A 21447-nucleotide genomic window follows, 5' to 3' on the forward strand; every position below is an offset into this window, starting at 1 on the left:
GGGGCGGAACTGGGAAATATCAGAGGCGTGTATCCGATTTGAAAAGCAAGGTTGCCGATAGTGAGAGGTCACAGATGTGGCAGTAATATGGAATGTCTCAGGGTTTTGAAGCCACCACTCAGTGTCTGGGTAATTATTCAAATATATGTATATATTCTATCTATCTATATAAATATGTATACACACATAAACATATAGGTCCACATACATCCAAATATATATATTATATCTATAGAATTTATTATAGAATTTATCATTTGTCTATAGAATATATCTATGTGTTCTATATATACATATTCAAATATATAGAAAGTAGAGAGAGAGAGTGTGAGAGAGTAAAAAGCAAGACTTTCCACTCTTACAACTGCATTTATCTGGTTCCCTACCTGATCTTTTATTAATTTCTTGCTTAATTTCAGTATGCATTTCAAGAAAATATGAATATTAATACATTCCTGCATCTTGCTTGGATTTTTTTCCCCCTCACAATATATCCTAGGGATATCTTTTCATATGAATACCACATAATTCCCTGAAAACTTTTTTCACAGATATATAATATTCCCTGGTATGTATGTAATACTGTTTAAGAAATCCACTATTGATGGGTTTTTAAATTTCAGTTTCTCTTTTACTGATAATGAAGAAATAAATAACATTGAAAGTGCATCATTTTGAATGTGTGCAAGTATATCAATAGAGTAGATTCCCAGAAGTAAGACCAAAGAGTATATGCCATTTTAAGTTCTAGAGATAACTACCAAATTATATTCTATAGGGTTTATAATAATTTAAAATTCCAACTGTCAAGTCTGAGAATGGCTAATTCTACACAATCTCCTAGCTGTGTGTCATATCAGGCATTTGGATTTTTGCCAATCTGATAGATAAAAGATAGCATCTATTTTTTATCTGTTTGATAATGAGTGAGTTTCAGTATATTTCTTGTGTTTAAGAGCCAATTCTATTACTTTTTCTGTAAATTCTGTGTTCACAATCTTTGCCCGTGTCTCTATTGATATGTTAAACCCAGATTAAAATTATTCCATGTTTTCTATTAATGATTTTACAGATTCATATTGTATATTTAAATCTTTGTTGCATTTGGGATGTGTCCTAATGTATAGTAGGAGGTTATCAATGCAGCAATATTTTTTTCAAGTGACTATGCTGTTTTCCCCACACAATATATTGGATAGTTCATCTTTTTCTCACTAATTTGAGATGTTACATTTATTACATCACACATTTTCTTAGGTATTTGAATTTGATTCTAGACGTTCTCTTCTATTCCATTAGTTCACCTATCTTTTCATGAGCTATTGCCACATAATTTTAGTTCTTAAGGTTTTAAACTATGTTTTATAATCTAGTAATGCGAACTTACCTCAATGATGTTTTTCCCTAAAAAATTTCCTAGTTACTCTTTCTATTAATTTTTTTCCTTTGACGTTATATAAGCCGGTTCAGTTTTTTAAATTATATTTTTATTAGGAACACATTAAATTTATAAATTAATTACTTAAGATTAAATTGTATATATTTTTTGTGAGTGTGAGGAACACCAGCCCTGAGCTAACATCCGATGCCAATCCTCCTCTTTTTTGCTGAGGAAGACTGGCCCTGGGCTAACATCCATGCCTATCTTCCTCTCCTTTATATGGGACGCCACCACACATGACTTAACAAGCGGTGTGTGGGTGCACGCCCGGGATCCAAACCGGCGAACTCTGGGCCACCGCAGCAGAGTGTGCACACTTAACCGCTTGTGCCACCGGGCCAGCCCCTAAATTGTATATTTTTGATGTTGAATCTTTCTACCAAAGAACTTTCTGTCTCTTCATTTGTCCATGCTTTCTTTTGTATCCTTTAGTAGTTTTTATTACTTAAGTATCTTCTTTATACAAGTCCTATACATTTCTTTGTCGGACTATTTCTATATCTTTTATCGTTATTGTAAATAGAATCCTTTTTCCTTATTCTTCTATCTAGTTGATGTTTACATATGTGAAAGCTATTAATCTCTTTATATTAATTTTTAACCCACTTTCTTATTTAATTCTCTTATGTTTTTGTAGTTTTCTAGTTGATTCTTCTATCTTATCCAGGAATCTATTTTATAAATAGTGATAATTTTATATCCTTATTCCCTTTTTCTTTCTTTCCTTTAATTTCATTTGCTAGTCCTTCCAATAAAAATGGTTGTCTTCTTTTTAACTCAAGTGGAAATGCCTCCCATGTTTTCCCATTGTATTGGTCTATGGTTTTAAAAACATGTCTTTTATTTTATTAGGAAAGTATCTATCTATTCTTATTTTATGGACTTTCAAAAATAAGACTGATGCTTTATTCAGGTCAGATAAATGTCCATCATCTATGAAGATAGTAATGACTTTAATCTTGAGCTAATGATATGATGATTGATCTTAAAGTAGTTCCTAACTAAATCTATTTTTCATTCCTGGTATAAATCCCACTAGGCCATGATGTTTTAATCTTGAAATAAACTGCTGGATTGTTTGTTATTTTAGTTAGTGAAAGCAGTTTGTCCTTTTCTTTTTGAGAAATTTTTGCAAAGATATTATATAGTTATTATGATATCTCATAAAAGATACAAACAAAAAATACAAAGAAACACAGGAAAAAATTAACAAGTATAACAGCAAGTATAATTGAGTTGTAAACATCTCTAAAACCAATGAGTAAATCCAAATTGGGTTCTCTGAAAAAAAAAGGAAAACATAATTAAATGGATAAACCACCAACTAACCTAATCAAAAAAAGGAGATAAGAAACTTTACATAATAAATTCTAACAGGGAAATAATACAGAAACAGAAGAAATTCAAATAGTCGTAAGAAACAACCTTGCTTTAATATATGCAAAATTTGAAAACATGAATGAAATAGATAATTTTTCAAAAAGATATAATTTACCAAAGTTGATCTCAAAGGTTAAGAAATCTTAACAGATCAATTTTATAGGGGAAATAGAGAAAATTCTCAAAGAGCTACTACCCAAAACTACACCAGGGCCAGGCAATTTGACAGGAGAACTATAACAAAACCAGTTTTTAAAACCTTCTTTTAGCCTTCTCCCAGAGCAGAGAACAGGGCAGTGTTTGCCCTACAGCACATCCACGTGGGGAATTTTTTCTCCACAACTTTCTTATCATTAATCGTGGAGTTGTCATAGGTAGACCCCTATTTCCTCATTGATATTTCTAGACTATTCTTCCTCCTTCTCCGTAGTCTTTTCTCTTTGAGTCTCATATTATAAGAATGTACTATCCACTACTCCTGTTCTTCTCTGTAACTTCATCTCTCACTGTCATTTACAGACCTGCAGGTCGCTCTGGAAGAACTTAGTTCAGGCCTGTCTGACATTCGCTTCAACAGTACTTTTGTCAAAATTCTTGGTGGCTTTCGATATCCAATACGTGATTTAAGGCATCTCCAATCTTGCAGTCGCTCTGGCAAAACACCCTTGGAGCCATGCTCAATGCCTCCCTTTCTCTCAAACTCCAAATATAATCTTGAGCAACTCCTCTAAGCTCTACCCCCAAAACATATTCAGAAACCAATGATTCCAATCACTCTCGTTATTAACATTTGTTCTCTCTAGTTTGGAGTGTTGAAAACCTCTTCTAATTAGACTTCTGCCCATGCCCCCCTTCAGTTTCTTCTCACTACAGTAGTCTGAGTAATTCTAGTAATATAGAAAACATTTCTTTCTTTTTGTTCAATATCTCCTGTGGTTTCACATCTGACTTGAAGTAAAAGGCAAAATTGTTAAAAAGGCCAGTGGAGCCCAGCACAGTTTCCAGTTGCCACCAGCTACAGGACACTCCCTGAGTCACCTCTTCATACTAACATCATCTCTTGCTCAACTCTGCTTCTCTTAGTCCACTCCAGTCATCACACCAGTCAGTCTCCTATCTGTCCCCAAGGCTCCCAGTTACCTTCAGACCTGTAAACTTGACTTTCATCTCTCAGCCTGGATGGCTCCTTCCTCAGATTTCTCCATGGCCTCATTTCCTTCTAGTCATTACCCAATCATCACTTTCTTTGGAAGTCTTTTCTGACAAACTGTTTACAATTGCAACAGCCTCTCAATATTTTAATACCCCTTTCCTGGCATTATTTTTTCCCGCTGTACTTATCACCATGGAATATACTATCATGTATTTTCATTTAGAATATGAAGTTTATTGTCTGCCTTGCCTCGTCCCCACTAGAGTTTTCGCTCACAAGGGCAAGACTCATTGTGGTTTGGTTGTTTCATGCCTCCAGAAGCCAAAACAATTCCTCGAATGCCCTAAGTTCTTAACAAACATCTTTTTTTGTTTGTTTTTCTAGGTTCTTAACAAATATCTTTTCGGTTTTTTAAATAAATGAATTGGAATACAAGATGGTGTAATAGAAACCTCAAATATCTCTAAGGATACCCCAAAATGAGGAGGCAGCTTTGAAATTGTTATGCCTTCCCTCTTAGTATACACCAATTCTGTCTAACTTTGTCACCAAAAAGTCAAAAAAATTGGTGTCTGTGAGAGTAAAATTTTCTATTCAGTCCAACAAACCATTTGTCATGTAACTGCCATTTACTATGTTCTGGAAATACAAAGATAAACATAGTACTGTCAATTGTAGGCCAAAGAAAAACATTACAGTTAAGTGTGGAAAGTAGGACTATAAATAATTAAAGTCAAATTAGCATGGTGAATTTAGGATTGAGGTAAATTCTTGGCCTCTTGGGACATTGATTAGGGCACTTGTCATAATGAGGCAGTACTTAGAAGGCCTCCCAAACAGATGAGTTTAGGAGAATGAGTAGAGGTTGACCAGGTAAAAGAAAAGTATGTCACATTATTTACATAGACTGAGAGGTCTGAAATCGCTTGGAGTTTATGAATAATTACAAGCCAGTCAGGGTTACTAGTTCATAAACTGATTCAAGGAGGGGCAAGAGAGTTAAGGGCCATATCATGGAAATTTTAATTTTGTTTTGTTAAGAAGCTTGGACTTATCCAGTCAATGGATGAAATTCTTGGAAGAACTTTAAAGTCTTTTAAAAGACTTTAAAGAAAGTCATCTGAGATGATTTTAGTTTCTTGAAAATCACTCGTGTTCCTATGGAAGACAGATGTGAGAGGGAGAAAACTGTAGGACTAAACTGTAGAGAAATTAGGTAGCACATCACCACTCGGAAGAGCCCAGGGAGAATGTTGCTGATGGCTTACACTGGGCATGTTAGGAAGAATAGAGAAATGGAGTTGTCAAGAAAAAAAAAAAATTCCAGGTCTTTGTCTAAGTTAACTAGGTAATGGCGATGTCAAGATGGTGCACATGGTTTGGGTAAAGGGGATGAGTTCAATTTTGTGCATCTTTAGTTGGGTGTGGCTATAGTTCATATATCCGAAAGGAAAATAGATGTATATGCCTGAATGTGAGAAAGCAGTTAATGGCTGTTTCTTGTGAAGTAACATATAGAATGCTTTTATATATTGAGTAGTTACAGAATCCAAAATATTTGAGTCAAAGTTTGAATGGATTTTCAATAATAGCTTCATTCATTCTGGGTTATTCTGCAGGGGAGTTAAAGATGATTGAGCATGCACTAGGGCCAGATACCATGCAAGCTACTTTGTATACATAATTTCTAATCTTAACAACAACATTGTGATTTTTGCATAACTGTGTTTATTTTTGCAGACCAGAAATCTGAGGCCAAAAGAGGATAATTGACTTGGCTAAATGCCCCCTTGCCCACACTCCCACCCAGCCAGTAAAAAAGTGATAGAACTGTAACTTGAACACAGCGCTGTTGGATTCTAAAACTTTTTCCTCTGCTCTGTTCCATAACTGTAACCTTTTGTAATTATTGTTCTGGGTAAAAAAATACTACAATTGATTAATAGCAATACTAATAATGCTAATTATAAGAATAAAGGCACTTTTTGTTTTTATCATTTAAACTTTTATTAAGACTCTTTAATAGTCAACAATTTATTTTATGCCTTTTGTTTGTTTGTTTATTGCGGTAACATTGGTTTATAACATTGTATAAATTTCAAGTGTACATCATTATATGACTTTTTTAAATTTAGGATAGTGCTGTGCTAAATAGATCTGGTTTAATCTATATTTGCTTATATATTATGATTGACATGTTTTTAACCTCTTTATAGTTTAATGAATGAAATTTTATAATCCACTTCTTACTCGGTCCCTATTTGCAAGTCAGATCACTAATTTGCCTAGGTAATCTGTTGACTACAATAATTGGTACAATAATAGATTTTTACCTGAGTAAAGTTGTATTCCATTCCAGGAAACAAAGTGCCATTTTCAGAATCCAAATATACAGGTCTTTTCAGTGATACTAGGCATTTAGTTGACCTAGCCTCATTGCTTTTTTTATGGACAACGATTTGGGAACTTGGTCAAAAATCGAGTGGGACCTGCAGAGAATAAAATCTGTATACCTCCATTCTACTTGCTAGGATAATGTCATGTTCCCTGTAGGATAATGATATTTGCTATTTTCTGGACAAAAATTAATCCTTCAAATTGACTTGATGAATGAGCTAAAGAGTTGTGAGGCTTTGCTTTCAGTATTTCCTTTGTTATTTGAAAATTATGAATATAAAGGTATAGATTGTGATATATTTCACAAATTGACCCAACCAGCAACAGTGACATATAAGCCTAATTAAATAAAGACGTCAAAAATGGCAATTTTCTATCTTATTCTTTTTAGATTGGCAACCTCAATCCATAAATTTAAATAACACTGACTCTCAAAATAAGGATGATATGAATTAACTATTTATACATTTATTATTCTAATTGAGTAAGCTAGCTAAAGATTGAGAGAGTAAGAGGAGTGATAGTCTATAGTGCTTTTTTTTGTTAAGTCTTTGATAAGCATACAAGTACAGATAAAAACCAAAAGATTAAAAAAATAATAAGATATTTTGAAATAGTATTTACTCATTGGTGTATGTAGGTCTCCTCACACTTATTTAGTTGAATTAAATTAAGTAAATATTTAATCTTAAAATGATTAAGGTACTACTATTAGGTATTTATGAAGATACAGAGAATAAAAGACAGTTCCAAATATCTTTTAATAAAATTATAATAAAATGATTGATGCATGGCATGACATACTTTTTGGATTCCCAATTTTTTTCATGAAATTTAAGGATATGTCTAATTAACACAAAATTAAATCATCCATTCTCAAATAAAATTACTTTTCCATTGTGAATAGATATTCTTTAAAATACCTTCACATGATATACTTAACATTAATAAAAAATGATGGGGTTATTCATTGTAACAAAAATTTACTGAGTTACCACAATTCCTAGCCTCTTGGGGAAGCACTGGAAATATAAAATAAGATGAGATCGCTGCCCTCATAACATTCATATGGAGGCACAGGTAAATCTTGACATGCAATAATAGATAATTACAAGTGCAGGTTAACTTGGACACGAATGTAATGAGATATCCAAGCAAAGACACAGAGACTTGACAAAGCATGGTGTGTTGTGGGAACCATGTGTTACTTGGCACACCTGAGCCTATCATTACCCTGCTTAATGATATCCTGCTTAACCAATCCCCATTGTCAAGATGAAGTTTAAATCAATAAGATTAGCACATGAGCCCCTGAATGATCTGGACTTTGCTCACCTCTCTAGTCTTAACTCCTATCATTGCTCCATTTATACCCTTCTCTTTAGTTGTACAGAAGTTATAGTTTTCTTGTTTATTGCTCTGTGAATTCACACATGTGTTTCCCCCTGTCTGTAGTGCCCTATGGTTTTTATACCTAAGTACATCTTGCGTCTTAAAACTCTCCCTGTAACATCCCCTGAGAAGTGTCTCTGACTTCCTAAGTTGGTTTTAAATCTAAAATCTTAGCTCCTATAGATTCCTGTATGTACTTCCAAAATAGTAAAATAGAACCTGTGAACGTTGAGCTGTAAATATAGCTTTTCTAGCACAATGTTGGTGGGCTACAAAAGAAAAAAGAAAGTAATTTCTCTGTTTACAAGTCTACTAGTGAAAGCAATATAAATACCTATAACCTTCAGCTTAGAAACAACTCTATAAGAAATGTAGAGTTACAAATAGACACCTTCTAGCATATGTTGGCACATTTAATAGAAAATTACAATACAGATTGTACAGTTCTCTAAATGTCAGCAACATCAGGTCATTACTACTGAGTACTACTGAGCCAAAAAATTTGACTTTTTATCTTTTTTTAATTATATCTTTTCCAAAGTTTAAGCCTCTTAAGTCTATCTTCGCACAACTTCTTCTTTATTCATATTTTATTTTGTTCTTACAGAAAAGAGTGCTATGGATGAAGTTTCATTCATGGTATAAATAATTAAAATTAATTGTGATGTCATATACTGAGTCCAAGACTGGAAATAATTTATGATTTCCTGAAAGATAACATCCTGCATTATAAACCGAGGATGTTTTGTACTCGTACATAGAAACACATACCTCAGATAAATAATTTACTTCCCAAATTTGTTCTTGTAGGATGTGGGGAGGAAGGGCAGGCTGATTTTGAATTCAGAAGCCTTGCCTTTTAGTTTGTCTGCTGTTGCTAATTAACTTTGTAACATTGTTGATTCAGTCACTTAATCTTTCTGATTTTCGAATCTTCTTTTGTAAGACAAGAGAGTCCAATTTTAGATGGTTTCTAGGGTCTTTCAAAATCGTAAGATTACCTGAGAGAATCAGCCATTGGGTTCTACTTTGACCTTCATTACTAAATGAGAAAGAGAAAAGCTTTATGATTTTCATTTTTAGAAACAGAGATTTATCTATATCATACTGCCTATATTACAAAAATAAAATTTGTATTAAATATATGCTCAGTTTTATGCATTTAAGACTAGCTGTAAAATGAACATACAAAATATTCAAATAAAATATTATTTATCTAGTGACTATCCGGTTTTATTTTGTGCTTAACTGATGCTGTTGAATTCCTGCTATTTATTACAGCATTAATAATATCATTTTATTGTTAACCCTATTGGTATTCAGTTTTAGGAAAGCTAACTCTGACACTATGCTGACATCAGGATAAAAAGGAGATAGCATTTTAAAAGTCAATAGCCCTCAATAAGGTCAGTGCCTATTAAAACACGTTGTAGGGAGGTGTCAGGATGTTGAAGATGAAAAATGCTAGACCTTGAAATATGTTCTTCCTCAAATAACTCTAAGATCCAAGTCCAAGGGGCGGAAAAAACATAATTAGCAATGGTAGCATTTGAAATGCTATGGAAAGGAGCAGAGGAATCAAAAGAGTAAGGACAGATGAAGGACACGGTCGTGTTGGACTGCACTTGTTCCCTGTCTTCTGCTTTGGGCAATAAGGTCCTTTTTTCTTTTCTTTTCTTTTTCATTTTAAACTTTTCTCCTCTGTGGCAGATACACAAGCTTCATCCAAGTTAGTTCTCATTGTATTGCAGATGTAAACAATTTAGCCCTGTAATGGGGAAATAGTCGAAGGGAGAAGAATAAGGAATACACAAAGTATAAGTTTAGTGTAAACTCTACTTTTTTTTTGCTGATGAAGATTCGTCCTGAGCTAACATCTGTGCCAGTCTTCCTCTACTTTGTATGTGGGTCACCACCACAGCATGGCTGCTGACGAGTAGTGTAGATCCACGCCTGGGAACCAAACCCGGGCCGCCAAAGAGGAGCATGCCAAACTTAACCATTAGGCCACAGGGCCGACCCTGTAAACTATACTTTCATGAGCAGAAAGAACCTCATCTTCTGGTAACGATTTTATGAAGTATTCCAGACCAGTGAGCTGAAGCTCTAAAGAATATCAAAAGCAGGAAGGGCCTTACTTTTCGACAGGAAGCTTTGAATTTGGAGTACAGTGTGTTCTAGGAAAAAAAAAATGTTAATCAATGAGAGAATCTCTTGCCTCCAGGGTTGTTGAGGACAGCTGTAGGTCAGTTTGTAGAGGAATCTTCAGGCTACTAACTTAAAAAGCAGGTGAGTCAACATGTTATATTCACCACGAGCTTCTGGGGCATAGTCTTCAAAATCTAGTGTGTGTAAGTAAAACCTTGTGTATCAATGGAAAAAAATAGATTCTTGTGCCCTACACCAAAAGATTCTGACCCAACGTGTCCAAACCCTAACACTACCACACCCCACTCTAGGGAGGGAGGATGGGCATGCCTATATGTATTTAGCCTAGAAAAGTGAAAAGATGCAATTAGAATGTCTAAAATATTATCAGGGATATGAATAAGGCAAGTGCAAGCTTGTTTACCCCGTTCCATAGAATAGAATAAGAAGCCTTATTTTGAACAATTTTCGATAGTAAGGGGCAAATATATGTTTTTATAGGTGTGTGTATACATATATACACACGTACATATGCATATATGTTTAATCTTATTTAATCCTTGTGCTAACCTTACATGTTATTATTCTGATTTATCAGATGGAAATAGTGAAGCTGAAAGAAGTAGTTTGCCCAAGATCACACAGTGGCAGCATCAGATTTCTAACCCAGGAATGTGTGGTTACAAATCCTGTGCTCAACATCACTCAGCTAGAGTTATTACTAACATAGCAGAGGGTAAATGTGATAGGACTTCTGCATAGAGAATGTGCTGGCAGGAGAAAGGAACAGATTTACAAAATGTTTAAATGACTTGATGAATAACAGACACTAATATTAATATTTAATATTAGGGAGAGTGTGCGTCTTGGGGCTGCTATTGGAGCCAGATCACCACCTGGGAGGATGATAGGTCTACCTCAAAATGACAACCCCTTTGTTCCTGCCATATGAGAAGTGGGATTCTGCAATGCACATTAAATTTTGTAACTTAATTTTTCTTTCCACTATTTTTTCTTTTGCATCTAGCCATGACAAGATTAATATCTATAAGTTTATAAGCAACATTTCATCATCCATATTAAGCTACTTTAAACATCTTACCCTTAAAGGCTCAGTTGTAAAAATATATATATATATTTTGAAAAGAAGAACAATTAGAATTAATTTTACTAGCAAATTTTAATAATAAAGTAATAAAATCAGATGCAAGAATGAATACAGATATTCTAACTGATTATAAAAGTCTGAGAGATTTTAATTTAAAATGAGATGACTTTGGAACAATATTGTGATAAATGTAAATATAAAATTCTTTAAAATCACTGGAGCTTTTTAGAGATGTTCAATACTCCTTAGGTATCTAGTCTACTGAGGATATGTTCAGAAACCATTTGGATTCTGGCATATAATAAGGTGATAAGCTAAAAAAACTATTTTCAGTGCCCATGACCTGTATTTCTCCTCAAAGTTTCTCAAAAAAGAGAATATTTTAGTATAATGATCTCAGAAAAATGTTTTTGGTGACCATGTCTTTTAATTGAAGCACATAATAAAAAGAACTTTGGGCTCCTTTAGGAAAATTCTAGTCCCCAAATAGAAATGATAACAAATGTGCTTTGAATAAAAAAATCATGATTTTGTTAAAATCAGTTTAAAGCATATAACTCAGGCAGTGTGTTTTCATAGAAGACTAATTTTGTAAATTACTAGGTCTCATTAATATATTTTAGTCAGTGTTTCTTCTGTACAAACCTTGAACATCTTGCTTTTTCAGCTTTTGATGTGTAAAGAAAATCCAGAGTATAGAGATAATAAAAAAGTTATATCAATGCTAATCTTTTTGTCCTTATAGTAATAGAGTTTTATCCTTCAGAAAAATTCCCTATCAATGTAAGGCTTTAGTTAAATTTCATTTCTAGCTTTTCATATTATACTCTTCAAAGAAAATTTAAAAACATTTTAGTTTTGTTTGCAACTATTTTACACAACGATTGCTTTATGATCCCGACTCTGACATACATTTACATTAAGCCATTGATGTCAGCAACAGAACTAATAAAACGCAGCCCATATTTTGTTTTGTGTGTTATCTTAATCAATACTTCCTCTGCTGGTTTAATAGGAAGAGAGCCCCAAGGACAGCTCATGTTACCAGATATTTATAGAATGTTTTTTGCTATTAGAGAAGCATTAAAAAATAAAGTCAGAAGTCAAGCCAAGTTAATTTATTAGCTTTATTTATACAGTTATTCTTTTTTAATTCACACCATTAATCTAAGTAGGAAAAATCAGTACCTGGGGCATTTCCTTTTCTTTTACTAAGATAATTTCATTAAAAAACATAATATTTTGGTGGTAGCTTTTGCTTTTCTATCCTTTCATTCTGAATTATTTTATTATTTTCTATAAAAATTCAAAATTTCCTCTCCTATAAACCCAACAGCTGATTATTGAATGCAGTCTGTCGTTAGATGTGATGTAGATTTTTACCCATCTTGTTCGCTTCTCTTTGTCTGCAGGCACTCCATCTGCACTGTGTACATTGAAGTGCTTCCTCCAAATAATCAAAGCCCTCCCCGCTTCCCACAGCTGATGTACAGCCTTGAAATCAGTGAAGCCATGAGGATTGGTGCTGTTTTATTAAATCTACAGGTATGCTCCTTAGTATATATATAAAGTTCTATAACGACAACCTTGAAGGCTAATGGGTTTATATTTGTGCATGAGAGTAAAAAAACTCACTTGTTTACTTACACTCCAGTGAATGACAATTCCAGCCGGAAAGGAAAGCATGGATAATATGGATGGAGGGTTTCCATAGCTAATCTATTCTATTGATTGCTACAATTGAAGGACTAACGTTTGCTGGCAGAGATTAGCTGCAATCATTACAAGCGAGAATGAAGGGATTGGAAACATGCACTTGAATATTTTGTGCTTTGTGTCCAAAGAGTCTGCAGCTGACTATTATTTTCTGTCTTGCATTTCTTTGCCCCAGCAGGATTTATTTTTGCCACAGTGTTGTATAGAGAAAACATCTTTAGATTCGCTGGCTGATGGTAGGCATTCTAATTCTGAGGCAGACATTCTGTGGCCATGGGCAACTCTTGTAATTGCTCTACCTCAATTTATTCGTTTAGATGAAGCGAGTAGGTTTAGCTGCTATTTGCATTTGCAGCTCCAGATTCATGGACAATTGAGTTACTTGCAGGATGATAGCTTGGTTTTCACTATTTATATATTCCTGACAAAAGCACGTTTGGCCAGAAAAGGCTATATCTTCAACTAACCTATAGCTTCAAGTTGGCCTACATGTGGTATGGATAACTGTGACTTTCCATAAAAATCATAAGGACCATTACATGACGTATTATTTTACCTATGGATATTCAGAGGACGGAGAATTTATCTTCTCTTGGTGTTATATGGGAATGGCAGGAGTTGCTGATATGAGAATTCAGGAAGCTGACTTGAAGGTTAGGAGAGATTTTAATGTGACGATTTAGCAAAATCCCAGCATCAATCTTTACCGTCAAATGAAGTAACACAGGCATAACCATGTCTTGCTCAAATCCCATTTGAATACTGACACCCTCTCACTCAAATCCTGATGATGTAAAAGTGAAGATTCCATAGAATGTTTGTATTGAAAAGGATGTAAAAATAATGAGACAGATCAATTTCATTATCCAAATGTGGAAAGTGAACCCCACAGAAAGTAAATGAGGCCTGAGATCACTTGACTGAATTCTCATCATTTCCAAGATAAGACTCATTTCGTTATGTTCCACTTACTGTCTGAGGCTACCAAAAATTTCATTGGTGTTACCAGATACTCCTCTGTCCCTCTGCTCTAGTATCTATATTGTTGCTTTTCTCTAGGTAACTAGAGAGTTTGCTTTTGTTGTGCATTTACTATTAAAATATGGGAAACAAAATTATATGAATGTATAAATGTTAGTAATAGGGAAATTTGGGAGATTTTAATGGACAAAAGAAAAGAAAGGAAAAAATCCTACGGTTTCTTTAGGAGGGAGAAAACAACTAGTTAAATCATTAAAATGATAAAATATGAAAAACCAAATATTAGGACAAGTGCATTTAATGAGATAATGAAAATTTTTTCTTTACATATATTGGGATTTATTTATTTAAATAAGAAGAAAAGAAAAATAAATCTTAGGTTTGTAAGAATTAGGCCAAGAGATTTTACATGTTTTACATTTAAATATTCCTGAAGAATGTGCCTTTATATAATTTAACCTTCTGTGAGGTAAGACATAATTTTACTTGTAAGATGGCTCAGGTTTCATTTCAATAAATCTCAGAAAAATCTAGGAACCATATTATAGGAGAATAATTCTACCTGTGAGTTAAAGATGAAAAGGAGTTGGCCCTTTTCATATCTCAAATTTCTCTAGTACAAAAGCTGAGAAAATACTTGAAATGACATTTCTATGTACCCTTGTGCTTCTCGTAGAAGCAAAAGAAAGGGTGCCAATTGCAGTGGCAGTCTCTATTAGACAGAAGTAGGGTGACACATCAAGGCATTTTTCATAGGCCACCAACCATCCACTTTTGTTTATGATCAACTGAGATTGAATTTAAACTAGTGACCTAAAAGTTGAAAAGCTTCCATCAAATTGCTCTTCCTAAGACTTCTAATAACAGAATGCATTAAAGGTACTTCTGGCTGCATCCTCATCTTTTTCATACATGGCACTACCCACTGCTGACTCACTGCTCAATTTAGAAAGATAGGATTTGTGGGGAAATATATTTTCGAAGGTAACAGCAGACTGGCTTCAAAATAATCTGTTTTGCCTAAGATCAAAGTGGTTTCTTTTCAGACAAAAATCTTTGTTTCTCCCATTCCCCTTCATCTTTTAAGCATGTTACTTTCCTTCTACCACAAAGTTGTTTGAGAGGCTATGATTTTCCTCAGTGTATTAGGGCTGTTTGCCTCGCTGCTGTATTGATGGCATTCAGTAGAGAAAAATGTTACCCAGAGCTCTGCTTTTTCAAACTTCTTATGCTGATCAGGGTAGGTATTAGATGAAATTTTCTTTTCTTTCAGACTTGGTCAGATCTTTCTGTAAAACATGATTCTGTATAATTCTGTCATGCCAGTGAAACCTGTTTGAGTGGTGGGCTGGAGCCAGATCGTGCACTGGGATCATGAGAGCCAGTTGTGTGCATCCCTCCCCAACTTCGTGTTCACATGTCACATCGTTACCTTGAAATCAGCCATGGTCGGTGGATTTTTTCCATAGACATTGACAGATGCAACAAATCAGTACTCCCTCAACCACCACTGCCAGATGTTAAACTTTTATCAGCATGCCACTGGATATGGAGCCAATTTCCTCAAGGATTTAAATCACTAAAATACATTGATTCCACCAGCTTCTTCCATCTTTGTCCCTCTGAAATTTTGATCTACTTTCATCACTCTAAAGATGAGTCAATGCTACCAAATGGGACTATGTGCTATACTCAAATACAATGAGTCTCAGCTTTCTCTTATCCTCACAAGAGCATGATTTCCTTCCAAATTACCCCTACATATGGCTCACATTCCCGTTGACTATTTGACCCACTCCTGTCACCATTAGCATAATCCTTTCTTACGCATGAAATCTACTTGTATCATCACCGTCATCCTCATCCTCATATAGTATTAACAGCTAACACTTAATGGGACACTTAATGAGTCAGCACTGTTTAACTTCTTTACTTCTTATATCAATAAGTATAGCTAGGTTATCTTATACACACACGCTCAAACTCAAAATTTCAATGATTTTGTGAGTTTATTTCTTACTCACACTGTATATCCGTTGTGAATCAGTTCCAGCTCTGTTCTTCATCATTTTCACTCCACTTCAGAATGATGGAGCAGCCTCTATCTGGGGCAGTATTGTTGTTCTGACAGAGCGAAAACCATAAACTGGCTCTTCATGCTTCTCCCAGAAGTGACACACGACCCTCTCTGTGTGTCACCAAACCAAGTTACAAGGCTGCTCCTGGGTTAATCACCATAGAGATAGATAATCCTCCCACGGGAGGCACACGCTAATCATATGGCTGTGTCTGATGTCAAGAGCTGTGAGATCCTTTGTTACACCGTTTACCTTCCAAGTTATTGCAGGCAACAGTTTTGCTAAATGATTCATCACTGGCTAACATGGTTTCCCATCCTTACAGGATTCAGTGTTTCCTCACCACCCTCCACTCTTTTGAAGCCAATGCTATTTATTTTTTGAGAGTTTATTACGGCACACTTCACTTTTAAGTACCAAATTGTGTGTCAGTTAGGATAACTAGGTTTTTGTTGACAAATTTCACATTCAATGCCCATCACAAGTTGGCAGTCACTGTGTTAGCTTCAATCTTCACTCTACGACCCAGGCTGATGAAACAGCCTCTTCCTAGAACTTTACTGATTTTGACTGAGGGCAATGTTTACTGTGGAAAACAAAACAAATCAAAACAAAACCTGGTTCTTTGTTATTACTCAGAAGTGATGCATGGAATGTCTACTCGTATTTTTTTTCATTGGCCAAAGCAATCCACATGGCTACTCCTGAGTTTATAGGTCAAGAATGTATAGTCCTCATATAGGCAAATGTTTCCACAAGTCACATGGAAAGATCTGATATCAGTGAGGGCAGGGATGTTTTATTTTAGCTAGAAAGGGACTGTCAATGTTTTCAAAATATTTACTTAGATCATTAAAAAATATACATTAAATTTTATATAAATATATACTTTAGCACACATAGAAGTTTCCACATTTAGTAGTTATAAAAACCCAATGCAATTGGAGCTACTATCATTGTAATTTTACAAATGGGAAACTGAGCCACAAAAAAAATAGATGGCTCATTTTCTAATCTCACTGCGCTAATAAATTGTAGACGAAGCACAAAAACCTAAGCAGTCTGGTTCAATGTTTATATGCTTACCCACTATGCCTATTGTACTCCTATGTCCTTGAAGTACTTTTGCAAGTCCGCCATCGTCTGTTCTTTACCCTACTGAAGTTGCTACCTCACTGTGGCCAATTGATAGTTTGGCTGATAACCGTTGTTCAACACTCAAAAGTCTCCACCTGTTAATTACCCTCCCCTTGGCTCTAACTGCAGAACACTGCCTATTTCACTTTCTAGACAAAGAGAAAATATATATTGCCCTTAGAAGTAGCTGATTAGTGTACATTTCACATAGTCCTTTCTTAAAGATGGGAGATTAAGAGTTAATTGTTTTGACAATTAACAATTTTGACAATAACGATTGTCAAAACAATTAACTTTTAATTTTAGCAATTAACCTTTAATTTAAGTATTAGCAATTACTTATCACCAATAAATTAATTAAGTTAAATTAAATTTTAATTTAATCCTGTATTACATCTGTTGTTTCTAACCCAAGGGTATTTTTTTTTTTTTTGTGGGGAAGATCAGCCCTGAGCTAACATCTATTGCCAATCCTCCTCCTTTTTTTCCCTTTTTTTCCCCAAAGCCCCAGTAGGTAGTTGTATGTCATAGTTGCACATCCTTCTAGTTGCTGTATGTGGGACGCCGCCTCAGCATGGCCGGAGAAGCAGTGCGTCCGTGTGCGCCCGGGATCCGAACCCGGGCCACCAGTAGCGGAGCACACGCACTTAACTGCTAAGCCACGGGGCTGGCCCCTCTGTTGTTTCTAATAAAAAACAAAAACATAAATTAAAAAATTGGGGGTTGGTTCAGTAGAATTTGATAACTCAGAGTGTTCAACAAGTTATCTTAATTCAAATTATTAGTTGTCTCTACTATAATATTTCTCAATCATTTATTTGATTTTATTTCTAATTTTTCCCTTATAAATTGTGATACATTATTGAAAGTCAGCTAACTTAACCTGCTAAAAAAGTTATATCTCTTCAACTTATGTGGAATGCATCATTTCATTTGATCATCATCCTGACCCTAATAAATAAACAGATATCATTATCTTTACTGTCCAGCAAATATGGAAACTGAAACTCAGGAACATAATCAAGATTTGTGAGCCAGAGTAGGTTTTTTCCCTTTGACTTCTAAATCAGGACTCTATCTACTACATCCCATTATTTTAGTTTAGGCTGGAGAAAAACTATTAAATTTTATATTTTCTGTGTTTTGGGGAGGAGGTATGTTATATGTTACATTAGTTGTGTGTTTTCCAAATGTTAATTTTATGCTGTTATATGAAGGTAAAAGATACCAAAGATTGATGGAAGATATGATTTATTTCAATGGTCCTGGGAAGAAGCACTTAAGGAAATATTAATTGACTTTTTTCCTCTCTCACATAGAAGTTATAGAATGGAGTACTATAGACTACAACCTAGATAAAGTATAGTTGAGTAAAAAAATTATTAAATTCCCAGATCCCACCTCAAAGAATTCCTGGTTCTCAGTACAATACTCCCTAAGAATCCAGGTAGGAGAGATCCCAAACAGTCTTGAATAATTTTATCATAGAAATAGATGAGGATGAATTTTTTTGATAGTCCAGTGTTTCATAGTCCAGTGTTTCTCTTAGCCCAAAACTAAGAGAAGAAACTCCAAGAAAAATTCTCACAAAGAAGGGGAGATTGACATCCTATTCTCTAACTGAATGGTTGCTTAGACTTGAGTCAGTGCAACTACAACAGAGGAAGAGTGTGGGAAAGAGATGTCGTGGTGCAGTGGGCAGTCGGCAAGAGGTATCATTTGCTCCCTTGAAGACCTTGTTCAGTGTTATAGGTTAGATGGATCCTGTCTGAGTCCATAGATCTCAGAGTTGGAGCTTCTAAGTGTAAATAAAAATTAAGGGGACTGCAGCATGTGGAGAAGAGAGGCACATACATCAAGATATACAAGAGACCACCAACTGGGCATTAGGTACAAGATACATCAGAATTTCACAAGGTACCACCAATTCCTAGGATGGCTTTTTGGGATTGAGCCCCTTAACAGTGGAGTCTGTTGGTGTTAGTCCTCTTCCACACTAAGCCTGGTGGAACCCCAGTACAGGCAGTTCTTTTAAGAAATATATTTTTTCCTCTCCATTCTCTCTATTCCAGCATCAGAGGGGAAATGAAAGGAAGAAAGAAGAATATGAGTGAAAAGATCACACTCACCTCAAGTTCCTAGAATCAAAATTGGTTTTAAAATTCCTTTTAAATGCATTCCTCTGAATGCATCTTATTTACCAGTTTTAGTAAATAAGAGTTATAGATTTAAGTATATAGATATATATTCTATCTGTATATTCTGTATAACTACAATGAAAGCACAGAGGAAGGAAATATTTAGGAGATTTCTTGGAGGTGCAGATCTGTAGTGTTTGGCATTTAATACAATCAACTCTGGCCCTGCCACTTCATTCCTAGATTCCTAATTGTGATACTTTCCTGCATTATGATCAAGTGCATTATTCTAACATTTATTCGAGATGGAATACTTAGTTTCTTTCACACTTCTACGAATAGTCAAAATATCTAGTTATCTCCAGTAAGCTTATGCCTAACTGTAAAGAACAAATCTTAGTTATGAACAAGTTTTGATCAAATAATCCATTCAACTATTGCTGATGAGATCATACCAAAGGAAAATTCAACCACACTTTGCAAAATGGATGACAAACACATAAATGGGAACAGAGTAAAAGTATGACCCTCCTTGCACACAGTATGTTCCTTTAGGGGTGAAAGATTCGGATTGGGGGAAAATAAGTGCTGACAATTGTCCCTTGATTTAAAATGTCTTTCTCCATGCTATTTTTGCTACCACTCCTCTATGTTATTGACATATGGACTTATTTCTGAGAATGAGTGGTAGTGGAAACAGTAATTTACTTGAAGTAATGCCAGTGTTGATTTTTAAAAAAAATAAAGAGTGGGTATAGTAGAGCATAGGTTGACAAACTACAGCCCAAGGGAAAAGTAGCCTGTTCACATAGCTGGTAAACTGAGAATGATTTTTACATTTTTAAAGGTTAATAAAATACAAAGGAATAAAAATGAAATGATGACAAAAAAATAAGAATAATATGCAGATACCATGTGAAGCTCACAAAGTCTAAATTTTTTGCTGACATTTAACAGACAAAAAAAAATTTGCTGACCTCTGCGGTATACTGTGAGTGTCACTGAAAAACAACGGCCCCCAAAAATCCATGAAAATACTCATCCATTATGTTTAAATAAAGTGTGTAAAGCCACCCTAAAAGAGAAAAGAAGTAAAACATATCTTTACACCCTTAAGACCTAGCATTACTTAGTATATTAAATTGAATTAAGGGATCATTTATATAAAATGTGTCAAAATACTCTGTTATCTGAGATGGATCTCACATTAACTAACTAAACGCAGAAGCAACATTGGTTATCAAGGTATCCTGTGTGTATATAAATATTTGGGCCAATATTTATTTGTCAATAAATATTTGTTAAATGAAATAATGGGGCTAACATCCGTTGGTATATTTCAGAAAGCAGAATTTTTAGAGCCTGGGAAGCAGGAGGGAGATTGTTGTCTTTGGGGTAGAGAAGAGGAGATTAAAGGAGATAGCATAGAAATTGCATAGCTCAGGACCTGAAATGAAAAAGAAAATGCTTAACTAATAGTTGTTATTTTATTCCTTTTCTCCAAGAGGAATGTTACCCCATTCTTGTTTTCCTGTTAACTCATGCTAACATTTGGGATTTTAAGAGTGAGCAAGAATGTTCTGGGCATTTGGAATAATGAGTAAGAAAGTAGAATGCCAAAGAATATATTCACCCACTTTATGATTTTACTAGCTCTTCCCTTGAGAAGGAATGATCACTTACAATTTAGAGAACAGTGACACTTTGGAAGCCCAAGAGGTAGATGACTAAGAGATCAATATTAATAATAATAGCATCAACATCTAATTTTAATTGATTGCTACTATAAGCCAGAAACTACACTAAGTACTTGAAAGCTTCTTCATCTTTTATATTCCAACAAAGCAGTGAAGTAACTTTTCCAATGTCAGGTAGAGCCCTGTTGCAGTGTGGGGATTCCAAATCAAGCTCTCTGACCCTTGAGTCTATGTGTGAACTATTATTCTATTCTGCCTTTCCTAGAGAGTGAGATTTGCTTAGTCCCTTTAGTTTTGCTCAGACTTGCAAACAATCCCTTCGATAGCAGAGTGGATCTACCCACAACGCTAATCATTCTTTTCTTTCTAAGATCTGTTTGATCAGCTTTGATTTCATTTTCTTGTGGTTGCTGCTGGATCCTTTACACAAGTGAAGAAAAATATTATACAGAAATGTCCACTGACAGTGGGAAAACTTAATTTAGCCACTGCTTTAAACTTGATTCAGCGTATCCGTGAGCCGACTGGTTCTGGCAGTTTTGGCCTCTTTCCTTCTCCTGGCTTCTCCTTGCTGAAAACTGCGGTAGCAAGTAAAACAGCTCAGACACAAATAGCAAGAGAAAATAGAAAATGATGAGAAGCAGACCAAGAAGTTGAATGTTGCCACCTCTGGTTACCTGA

At 34.8% G+C, this 21447-nt stretch overlaps 1 protein-coding gene across 10 annotated transcripts in view; it reads left to right on the forward strand.

Moving 5' to 3' along the window:
- The window catches only part of PCDH15 (protocadherin related 15), an 800695-nt gene that overhangs the window by 479418 nt on the left and 299830 nt on the right, over positions 1-21447 (forward strand). For 9 of the 10 annotated variants that reach the window (XM_058543433.1, XM_058543426.1, XM_058543425.1 and 6 more), the window contains one exon: positions 12432-12564. The exons of the other annotated variant lie outside the window; for it this stretch is intronic. In XM_058543433.1, the coding sequence (XP_058399416.1) occupies positions 12432-12564 (133 nt within the window). The remainder of the gene's footprint in view (positions 1-12431; positions 12565-21447) is intronic. 10 annotated transcript variants of the gene reach the window in all.

This window comes from Diceros bicornis, chromosome 6 (genome assembly GCF_020826845.1).
Source record: "Diceros bicornis minor isolate mBicDic1 chromosome 6, mDicBic1.mat.cur, whole genome shotgun sequence".
NCBI classification, from domain to species: Eukaryota; Metazoa; Chordata; class Mammalia; order Perissodactyla; family Rhinocerotidae; genus Diceros; species Diceros bicornis.